This window comes from Gossypium arboreum, chromosome 12, assembly GCF_025698485.1.
Source record: "Gossypium arboreum isolate Shixiya-1 chromosome 12, ASM2569848v2, whole genome shotgun sequence".
NCBI classification, from domain to species: domain Eukaryota; kingdom Viridiplantae; phylum Streptophyta; class Magnoliopsida; order Malvales; family Malvaceae; genus Gossypium; species Gossypium arboreum.
Genome location: NC_069081.1, coordinates 10,152,871 through 10,164,994, shown reverse-complemented (window position 1 = coordinate 10,164,994; position 12,124 = coordinate 10,152,871). Strand labels below are relative to the sequence as shown.

Below are 12,124 nucleotides of genomic sequence, written 5' to 3'. Positions count from 1 at the left end.
ATAATTAATAAGTATTTAAATTTATTTGGATGGAATGGTATCAAATACTTTAATAAATTTTAATAGGTTTGATAATTGAATTTATTTATCCTAACTTTAAATTTAAAAATATAATTATAATAAGGTAAAAGGTAAAATATCTTTTTATTATAAAATAATATAATAAGTTTTAACATATTTCCATATAAATAATAAAAGTAACAAATTAACTAATTATATTTGTTATACCTCCTTCGAGTTGGGACACATAGCACCATGACAAGCGACTAAAGAGACAACCACGGATGACCCTTCGCTTTCTATCAATCGGGTCACCAGGTTACCAATGTCTGAGAAAGCCTATTTGTACCCAACCTCCTAATTTCTCTGGAAATATATTGGTTGCTCATCCTTGCGAATGATCTGCTCCTTTCGGAATGGTCCTATCTACCCACCTCTATGAACAAGCTACCCCTGTTCCTTAGGGCATCTGCTCCTTTCTTGAGAATATGAATTTTAGGCTACCAAACCCTACTCGAATGTAATAAGCTTATATTACCATTCATAGGGAATAGCAGAATGGGCCCATTACATACATCTCTCATGTGCTCCACAATGATGGCAATATCTTTGAGCACGGAACCTCTATTAAATATGTTAAGTATTTGATTTGATACCAATTGATAGTTTATCTAACTAGATTGTGAGATAAGTTGTTGGCACAACAAAAAACACAATGGAAGGTAAATAATATACACAAGAGATGATTACATAGTTCGAACTTAATCTACATCTACAAAACATGGCTCAATAAACCAATTTGCTAATAATCTCGTTGTACTAAAAACAATGATTTAAGCTCAACAATTATCTCTGAAATTGCAACCTCACCTTTGTACAATCTAGTGTTGATTCTAATACCTTACTCTATCAATCACTTAACAACAACTATCTAAAAATGATTTCAACATAATACTCCCATTCATGCAACATTCCAACTAATGGCCAAAAGTCTTACTTGATGTATAGGAGTTGTACATATTGTTAATTCTTTAACAAATATATTTATAAAAATTATTGGTATTTTGGTTATAATGGTGAAGTTATTTGGGTTCAAATTTTATTATACTCAAATTTCTATTGATTTATTATATAAAAGATAAAAATACCCTTACAAAATATAATTTAATTTGAATATAAGAGTACATTTTATTATTTTCATAAGTTGATGAAACACCAACTGAATAAAATACTCAAAATAAATGTGTATATATATAATTAGCGCCATTATTATCGTATAGTTTAATGACCAAAATATATAGTTTAATATTTTTTTATCAAATATGATAACTTTGTATTTATGTGAAAATGTGATTTATTTTCTAATATAGTAAATCTAAATCAAAGTTATAATTGCTATCTTCAAAAATAATTTATAAATATATCTTTGTAATATAATTAAATTTAAAGTCTACAATCCACATAACAATTTTAAACTACAAATCATAAGGGCTTAAAATTAGTAGGAAATTAGATTAGATTTTAAAAAAAGCGTACAGGTATATAAGGGTGAGTATTCGTTCAATCGAATGAAAACTTCGAGTTAATTGAATTTACTGAGTCCTATTTTATCATCCTAACTTAATTTAAATTTTTTAAATTGAGTCGAGTCGAATCGAATCAAGTGAATTTGTTCAAGTTAAATTAAAAAAGTAAACATGTCAAATAAAAATATTATTATAATATAACTAATTTCATGCTAAATCACGTAAATTTGAAATAATATATATTTGAAAAACTTTTTCAAAGTAAAAAAAAAAGATACTTGAGTATCATAAATTTGAATATTAATTGGGTCACAAAATTTTTAAATTTTAACTTATATATATATATATATATATATATATATATAGAATTTTTACAATATAAATTTTGAATTTTTATAAATATTTTAAATTTAAAAATATATTTTAAATTTTTTGTAATTTTGTTAAGAGAAAGATTAATTTGCTTATCTTCAAAGTTGATAATGACCAAAAAGATATTCACACTGATCTAATATTCAAATTATTCAAGTTATTCGAATTGTGCAAATTCAAATCGAATTGAACTCAAAACTTAAATCAAATTATCTAAATTTTGATTAACTTAAAGTTTAAATATTTTTTAATTTTTTTAATCAAATAAATTTTGCTCGACTTACAAGTACATGCTGAACGTCAATTATTGCGGTCTGCAACCTCAACTATCCGCATTAATGCCAATATTAACCATTGTTGTTCATATTTATGTTCACTTTTTCCTAGTAAACTAACAAATGTCCTAACCAGTCTTGACTCTTGCTTTACTATTAAAACAATATAATAGTGGATTTTGGTATATTAATATTTGATTACATTGAAAAAGAAACATTGCTGCCGGGCATCCTAATATTTGCGCCACGCTTCTCCTCTTGGTTGGTTGGTGCAGGTGATGGATAAAAGATTGAAATTAAATTATATATTTTTATAATAGTGAAAATATAATTTTATTATTTTAATAATTTATATTTTTATAATTTTTAAAAGATTAAAATTAATTTTTATTTTTTTGAAAGGACGAAAATATAATTTTACTATTACTAATTTAAAATTTTATAAATTATAAAAATTTAATTTAAAATTTTACCATTTTCTCGTATGTCTATATGTTCATCAAGAACATGATTACATTATTTGTATCTCTTTTTAATAGTTTAATGTCATATTAATATTTTTATTTTGACAAAATTAAAATCAAATCCAAATAGAAATATTAAAATTTAAAATAAAATTATTAATACCATGTTAAACTAGTACTATCACATGAGACAGGAATGGAACTTTACTAACAAGTTACAAAATTTTTTAAGTCTAAAAGTTTATTTTCCTTGGACTGTTTTGTGATTGGACAGGCTCAACACCGTCCATCCATACTGGTTATAATTAATTCCTTGCAAAACATTTGATCAGAGTGGACCCAAGTATGTTTTAAAGGAAATTAAGGGCATTCACAGTTCAAATAATTTAATTTTACTTTGATTTTCTTTCCTAGTTAACACAACCCTTTTAGGTATGGAAGTAGGAGTAGTAGTGCACCTAAAATACTGACCAAAGGGCAAATGCCATGACATAAGTTAAGTCCCCCCCAAGCCAAAACCGAACCTGCTCCATTCCCGCGTTGCAAAAAGTAACAGTTTCTTTCCTTCATAACCCCCTTCTCCCTTCCTCTCTCTCTCTCTGATTCTGAGTGAATTAAAAAAACCCAGTACAAATGACTAAGAAACCCTACTCAGCAGCATCCTTCTACCTAATCATGTTGTTGCTGTTGCAGGAAACTAGTTGTTCCACCGGCATCAGGCAAGACAAGTTATTTGAACTTGGATCAAAGTTACAAGAGCTGGCATCGCCACCTTCTGTTCCTCTCCATCTCCACTCCTTAGACTCAGTCACCAAAAATGTAAGACTTAGAAACTCCCTACATTTTTTATCTTGTATGCAAATAACATTTGAGGTGTGGGCTTAATTTGTTGAATTGTGCCCGGGGTTGGGGGGGGGGGGTTAGAATGGAAGAGTGTTCTACCCAATTGCGTACGGGGCAGACCCTACTGGGGTGCAAGAGAGCAGTGACGCCATTTCGCAAGCGCTGAATGACGCTTTCCAGGTCCAAACCACTCTCCAAATGCTGCCTGGCTTGAAGGACTTGGGTGGTGTCGTCATTGATTTGCTCGGCGGAAGCTACAAAATCAGCAATCCTATAAGGTTTCCTTCTTCTGGGGGAGCCAATATTGTGGTTAGTTTATACCCATCTCATCTATACAGACATACATACATACATATGAATTTTTTACATATATACTTAAATTTGGTGAGCCAGATGGAATATTTTTAAATATAAGTAATTGGTTTTTTCCCAAATAGATATTTACAAGATTTTAAATATCTAATTTATTTCTCTGAAGTATGTGACTTTCAAGCCATGTGTTGTGCCTAACGTAGTTTAGTGGTTAAACTTTCTAGAATTTATTTGGTATAAGTTTGAACTTTCAAGACAAGCAAGCTGAAAAGACTTTGGAGGCTTATGGGCTCGCTTTTGCAGCAATGCATGTGCTGTCTATGCCACGTTGCCTCTACACACTGGTTGGTCCGCCTTTCCAAATGGAATGCAAGTGAAATATTTCCATCCAATGAAGAATCTCCCTTTCAAAAGTGAAATATTTCCGACCATTTACTTTTTCTTTTCCCTCCAAAATTTTATGAAACGTCGCAACTCAAATTCATTGCACATAACTACATTCATGTCCGTATTTATTTACCATTCCCTTTTATTAAGTTCTGCATTTGGTATTTAGTTGGATCACTTAGTTTGAATGTGCAGCTTTTAACTCGGATATTAATGTCTCATAATGTAACCGGTTACGTAGGTGAAAGGAGGGTCGTTGCGGGCTTCAGACACATTCCCTGGTGACCGGCATCTCATAGAAGTATGGTCTCCGAATTCTCAACCATCAACCCCTACCGGTTTCAACGATTCGAAAGATGAGAATGTAGGAATCTACTACGAGGACGTCACCTTCCGGGACATTCTTTTCGATTCGAGCTTCCGAGGCGGAGGGATCTTTGTAATTGATTCCGCCAGAATCCGCATAGATAATTGCTTCTTCCTTCACTTCTCAACCCAAGGAATTCTAGTCCAAAAAGGTCACGAGACTTTCATATCCAACTGTTTCCTAGGGCAGGTTTCCACTGTTGGTGGAGACAAACGTGAGAGAGGCTTTTCGGGCACCGCCATTCAACTTTCAAGTAACGATAACGCGATAACCGATATTGCCATCTTCTCAGCGGCCATTGGCATTTTATTGATCGGCCAAGCTAATATTGTCACAGGGGTTCATTGTTATAACAAAGCAACAGCTTTTGGTGGCGTAGGAATTTTAGTAAAATCCACCGCTGCACTAACTAGAATTGACAATTGTTACTTAGATTTCACAGCTATAGTGATGGAAGACCCTGTTCAAGTTCATGTTACCAATGGGCTTTTCTTAGGAGATGCTAATGTAGTGTTGAAGCCGATTAAGGGACAAATATCAGGGCTGAATATAGTTAACAACATGTTTAATGGTAATCCTGGAAAAATGGTTCCAAACATCCAATTAGACGGGACGTTTAGTACCGTAGATCAAGTGGTGATCCAGCACAACAATGTGAATGGCATGAGCCTGAAATCAACGGTTGGGGAAATGACGGTGGCCGGGAATGGAACAAAGTGGGTTGCTGATTTTTCATCACTGTTAGTATTTCCAGACCGGATAAATCATTTCCAATACTCATTTCATATTCAAAAGGAGGTGTCTGCAGGATTCCCTGTACATGCAGTTACCAATACGTCCAATAATATTGTAGTCGTAGAGAGTGACAATGCAGTCAATGGGGTGGTTTCCGTGGCAGTTGATCAGTTCAATCGCATCGGAGAGACTAGTAGTCTAAAGGTTTAGATTGGATGCTCCCAAGTTACAATTATTTGTTTATTTGGGTATGGTTAATATTTTAGAACCAATAAGGAACATTTCCCTAGAGTGCAAGAATGAGATTTTATTCATGTTCGAAATCTTTGTTCAAGGTTCCATCAGATTCGAGAATAAAGCTATTTCATTATTCTAATGTTAAAAAATTATTCCCCACACTAGTAGTGCTTTCAACAAGTAATCATCTTCTAAAAAGTAATACCTAGAAAGTAGAATGCAATTTACATGTTTTGGGCACATGAAAGCAATATACTTTAACAAAAAACTCACTTGGAATTTACCTTTCAATTTATGGGACTTGATGTAAGCCAAAGGGCATATCTGGACAGCTTGTAAAGTAACTTCCCTTGTTCAAAAAAAAAAAAACAAAGGGAAAAAAGAACTTCTAAAGTGAGGAGCAGAATTGCTTTGCCTATGCTTTTTCATTGTCTTTTTTTGCTCAAACATGATAAACTAGATTAAATAAAATTAACCAATAATTTGGTACAAAATATCCCATAAGCATCAGACTTCAAAAGAGGGGAAAGGTCATAAAGCGGTGCCAAACAGATAATGAGAAGTGAGATAATTGCTTCCTAGACGGGGCAAGTGCATTTGTGCATCCATTATGCTCTCTAAAGATGTGCTTATGAGTCATGCCTTCCAACTTTGATAAAAGAGTCCTGCAGTCAGTGACAAGTGTAGAAAGCGACATATTATTATTTGAAGCATTATGAATAAGGCTTATGACAATAGCATCAACTTCAATTCCAAATTCCACAGGTTAAGTCTCTCAACTAATTATAAGCCATCCTTGAGTTCCCAAAGTTTAGCTTCTAAGCTACTAGCATGTGGTATATGATGATAAGATCCAAAAAGCCATGTCTCATTCTTGTCTCGGATAATTGTTCCAGTGCTCGACAGACCAGGACTCAAAACTACCAAACCGTTCGAGTGTAATTTAGCCCAACCAGTAGGAGTCCCCAATGTAAGCCACCCAGCTCACTGACGTCCGCTGGCTTGTCTTGGTTGTAAGGGCATGAAAGGTACTCACAGATTCCAAAGTATGCCTAATAACAAGAGTGTTGGTGGGTAACGAAAGAAACACCACATTATTACAAAAATTATAGATTTCCCAAAAGAAGCAAATAAAAACTAAATTCCAAGGGAGAGAGGGTTGAAAAAACTAACTCTTAGAGTGCAAGTTTTCAAGTAGGTAATTATTCTAGTCCCTATCGCTTGCAGCAATGATTTGCTCTTCATGACAAAGTTTATTCCACCAAATTTCACTAAATGGGCAGTTGCGTAGTAAATGAGCGATGTCTTCCTCATCATTATTACATAAGAGCCAAGTGAGATCGTCGAAACCATTTTCAAATCGAGTTTTGGAAAATGGGAATCGATTTTAAAAAACGAAAACGGGAGTCGCTACCAATCTTTTTAGGTGTGATTGGATCACCTTTAAAACATTTTGTTTTAAAATCATTAGTTTTGGTCCACGAAATAAAAGAATGGGTTCGGGAGTCGGTTACGTACGAAGAAGGATTAGCACCCTCGTAACGCCCAAAAATTGGTACCTAATTGATTATCAAATGTCTTTAATGTCGGAAATTTAAAAAATTTTAAGATATAATCCTCTTTAAAATACTTTGATTTTGAAAATTTGGGTTCACTCAGATCAAAACATTGACACTAAGTTAACCTTTTGAAATCCCTATCTCGAAACGACAAATCGCCACATCCAATAAGTTAGGACACAACGCTTTGAAATTCCAAGACAGTTGCTCGTATTTTGAAAATCTTAAAAACTTAGAAGGGTACTTGACTATTCGAACTCAACGAGAAAAGTTGCAACCCAATAAGTTAGGCACTACTTTTCTCAAGCTTTCAAATACTAAGCATTGCCTTTTTTATTTTTATAAAACTTTTAAATATTGTTTTAAATGACCTTTTAGAGTGACAATTCTATATTATGAAACATAGATATTCAAATAGCGTATATTATAAAATATTATAACACTTTATATAAATGCAATCACTATATAGAGGTAAAATAGAATAATACAAATAATCATGCTAAGCAAATAAGAATATACCAAAAAGAAAACATAATAAATGCACTAATTATATACAATATATCATAAATAAAACATTAAATAATATAAAAACATGGTAAATATTAATGTGTAAAATATGTATGAGTAAAATAGATGACATGCATAGCAAATGGATAAATAGAATCTACATAAAATATAAAATCCAATAATTTAATGTACACATGAATGGATTAATAAATAAAATGATGCATATAATACAATATATCAATGTACATATATAAAAATATGCATTTGAAAGTAAATTATAAAAATCTAAGATATTACATAACATATGAAATACATAACATAACAATAATACATTAATGCTAAAGTAAAACAAATATTGTATAATAATAAAAACATAAGTTTTAAAATATATGTATAATATAAACAATTGATAAATAGAATGAGCATATAAAAAATGTAATATTTAATAATAAATTTAAAATATAATATATAATAAAAATATATTTATAAGAATAATAATTATATAAAAATATAAAATATATTGGTTTAGAAAAATAATGTATAAAATATCAAATATGTAAAATAATTTATATTTATAATGAAATGATTATATAATATATATACATGCATAGAAAATATATATTTGAAAATAAACTATATAAAAGGTTAAATATTATGATATATAAAATACATAATCAAATGTATAAAAGATAGGAAAAATATACATATTTGAAAAATGAAGAAATTAAAAATAAAAAGAGTTGAAAAACTAAGATAGACGAAGAATAAAATAAGAACAAACCACGAGAGTAAGAACGCAAGAGGAGAGAAATTTGAGTGAATGCTCTTCAAGAATTCTTATTGCTTCCCAAAACTCAAGTCTTTTACAATGAAGGAGAGGCATCTATTTATAGTTGAGCCTCCCCAAATCCAACGATGAGATCAATTACATCAACGGTTAAGATCAAAGGATATCTACAAATTAAATTTCCAAGATTACAAAATCATATCTTCTAAGATTGTATATCATATCTAAGATTGCAATCATATCTAAGATTGCAATCATATCTAAGATTGTATCATATCTAAGATTGCAATCATATTTAAGATTGTATCATATCTAAGATTACATATCATTGAAGATTATATTTCCATATGAGTCAAGCTTGTAGATGGACCTTAAATCTTTTCAAGTAATGGGCCATTCTGATCGGGCCAAATTATATTTGTAATTCTGGACTGAACTTGGACTTCGTTTTTTTTTTTGGGGTTTATTATTTTAAATACTGAAATGGGCCGGGCAAAATTGAGTGTCTACAGCTACCCCTCTTTGCTCATTGCTATGTAATAGGAATTGAGCAAAGACCATAAAGGACCAAATTTGCCCGGCCTAGCCCAATCTTTGCGATATTTTCCTCGAATGGTCTTCTACCTTCTCCCTACGACCTCAAGAATGCTATGTTGATATCTTTGATCTGTTTTCTGCCAAACACAGAGACACTGAGTCTGCTTCTTCGATTTGTAAGGATGTCAAATCATCTTGAGTCTATTTGAGAACATTTGAGAATCATATCTGTAAGGTCCTTGACTTGTTCCTTGTAAGCACCAGGATGCCTAAACCATCTTGAGTCTGTTTGAGAACATTTGAGAGTCATATCTACAATGTCCTCGATTTGTTCCTTGTAAGCACAAGGACGCCAAACCATCTTGAGTCTGTTTAAGAAAACATTTGAGAGTCATATCTGCAATGTCCTCGATTTGTTCCTTGTAAGCACAAGGATGCCAAACCATCTTGAGTCTGTTTGAGAACATTTGAGAGTCATATCTGCAATGTCCTCGATCTGTTCCTTGTAAGCACAAGGATGCCAAACCATCTTGGATCTGCTTCAGTATAAACATCTGAAGGTTAGATCTGCTATATTTGAGAACGTCTGAGAGTCAAATCTGCTATGTCCTCGATTTGTTTCTTGTAAACACAAGAATACCAAATCATCTTGGATCTGCTTCAGTATAAACATCTGAAGGTTAGATCTATTATATTTGAGAACGTATGAGAGTCAAATCTGCTATGTCCTCGATTTGTTCCATGTAAACACAAGAATACCAAATCATCTTGGATCTACTTCAGTATAAACATCTGAAGGTTAGATCTGCTATATTTGAGAACGTCTGAGAGTCAAATCTACTATGTCCTCGATTTGTTCCTTGTAAACACAAGAATGCCAAATCATCTTGGATCTGCTTCAGTATAAACATCTGAAGGTTAGATCTGCTATCTTTGAGAACGTCTGAGAGTCAAATCTACTATGTCCTCAATTTGTTCCTTGTAAACACAAGAATGCCAAATCATCTTAGATCTGCTTCAGTATAAACATCTGAAGGTTAGATCTGCTATTTTCGATCTATTCCCTATAAACACAGGGATGCCAAATCTGCTATCTTCAACTTGTTCCCTATAAACACAGGGATGCCATGCTGAAATCTTCAATCTGCTTCACTGTAAGCACAAGAATGTCAAATCTACTATCTTCGATCTGTTCCCTATAAACATAGAGATGCCAAATCTTATTTCTTTGATCTATATTGTCCCATAAAAGACATAACCTGTAGAATGCGTATGAGTTTATGCCTATGATCGAAGTGAGTCAAATTCTCCTAATTAGACATGTTATAATGCAAAATGTTATGAATATGACCCTTATTTCGGGCGTCATCACTCATTCTCTCATCGAAATTTTAGCTTTATACTTCTTGATGTATCAATCATACTCTGCTTGTATGCTTTGAATCAACTTAGTCCTATTGTGCTATTCTCCAAATGTTGTGACCCGCTGGAGATGTTTATGAAATGATCCTTTCTTAAGATCAATTTAAAATGTCCCACCACCTTTTGGACTGAAGAAGAAATTTCCCAGAGTACATCCGACTCTCAAATTTGGAAATTCTTTAAACAATTGTCTTGTTTCAGTTTCTTGTATTATCTAGAAATTTCCAGAGTAATATGCAAAACTTCGTTTGTAAAGATATTTAGTTCATCAATCATTATTTCTATGCAACACACTTTATGAATAATGGGAAGAATAAATTGATCTTGAGGATAATGATTTATCAAAAAGACAAAGGAGGTTAATCTAGGAATTTATCTTTGAGAAGAAAGAGAATCCAAAGATAGTAAACAGGACAAAAAATCAGATGCCCCAGATATCGCCGCTTGAGCGTCTATACACCAGCTCCATGAAGACTTTCTTGAGTTCAACATGTGTTTAAAAGATCCAAAGTAATTCGTTGATGCCTCGATATGTAACATACTTCACTTCTCGTCGAATCCAAGATAGCAAGGTCAATGCATGACTTTCCAAATTTGAGTCGCCCTTTCGGGTTTTCAACTCAAAACCCTTTGGTCTCAAGGTGCCCTTTATGGTTTTCACCTTGGCCTCCCATTTTTCTTTTTTCTCTTTTTCTTTTCTTTTTTTTTTTTTCTTTTGAAATAGAAGTCCCAAAGTGCCCTTTGGGTTTTCACCTTGGCTTCCTTCTCCTTCGACAAAGTACTCTTTGATCGAGTCCAATTCACCGGATCGATAAATTCTTCCTATCCATTTCTTGTCAAAATCAATGCACCTCTAGAGAAAGCCCTCTTCGTAACATATGGCCTTCCCAATTCGGCATCCTTTTGCAAGGTTTCCTTTATGAGATTCTTTTGGACGAACCTTCTTTGTCATAAGTCTGTGTCATCCATTCTTGGTACATTTGCTTAGGATGAATATTTTCAAGTTAAGTTTACTAGGGGTATTCAATTCTTGATGTAGCACCCCAAACCCGCCCAGGTTATGGCGGATCCGCATGCCACATCAAAACGTAAAAAAATTTCCATTCTAAGTCCGTAAAATCGTACTTGATGTTCAAAAGATTAATTCATTAAGGGTTAAAGTGAAAGGAAGTCATGCACCGTAGGAAACCGGAAAAGAGGTGGTGAGTCCATCTGATCGCTAATACCAAGCTCCTTCGGATCCAATCCTAGACATGCATACCGCCATTGTCACACCTTAACGTCATGGATATTTCTAGGAAACCGATTTGATTAAGTCATTTTAGGAAAAGTGATTAATTTTGGAAAATATTTTCATTATGGAAGCTTTGCTTGTTGTCGTGTTATTTTGAAATCAATCGTTGTTTTTGAAAACGCGCCTAAAGCTATCTAATTTCACAGTTAAAATAAGTATTACCTATCTTAGTAATACATATTAAAAACCATCAAAAATAAATAAGCGGCCTTATTACATTTAAAACCCAAAACTTCAAACGTAAATAAAAGGATGTCCAGTTCACGGAAGAAAATCAAACTTTCGAATGGTGGCCATTCCAATTCCCTCACGACTCCAAGCCCACTATGGTTGGGGATTTCTGCGTGGATGAAAATAAAAGGGTGAGTTTGGGGAAACTCAGTGTGTAAGGAAAACCCATTCAAAGTCCAAGTCAGCTCAAGGCCATTGGGCCTAAGCCTATTCAGGTAACAGTGGTACTGGGCCAGAGCCCTTTTCAGATTACAATAAACTGGGCCTTA

At 32.9% G+C, this 12,124-nt stretch overlaps 1 protein-coding gene across 1 annotated transcript; it reads left to right on the top strand.

The window, feature by feature from the left end:
• Window positions 1-2,967: 2,967 nt before the first annotated feature.
• Window positions 2,968-5,667, top strand: LOC108477397 (polygalacturonase QRT3). The gene is made up of 3 exons (XM_017779931.2): window positions 2,968-3,456; window positions 3,562-3,789; window positions 4,421-5,667. Exons 1-3 carry the CDS (start codon window positions 3,271-3,273, stop codon window positions 5,489-5,491), a joined length of 1,485 nt encoding a protein of 494 aa, XP_017635420.1. The 5' UTR covers window positions 2,968-3,270; the 3' UTR covers window positions 5,492-5,667.
• Window positions 5,668-12,124: the final 6,457 nt, after the last annotated feature.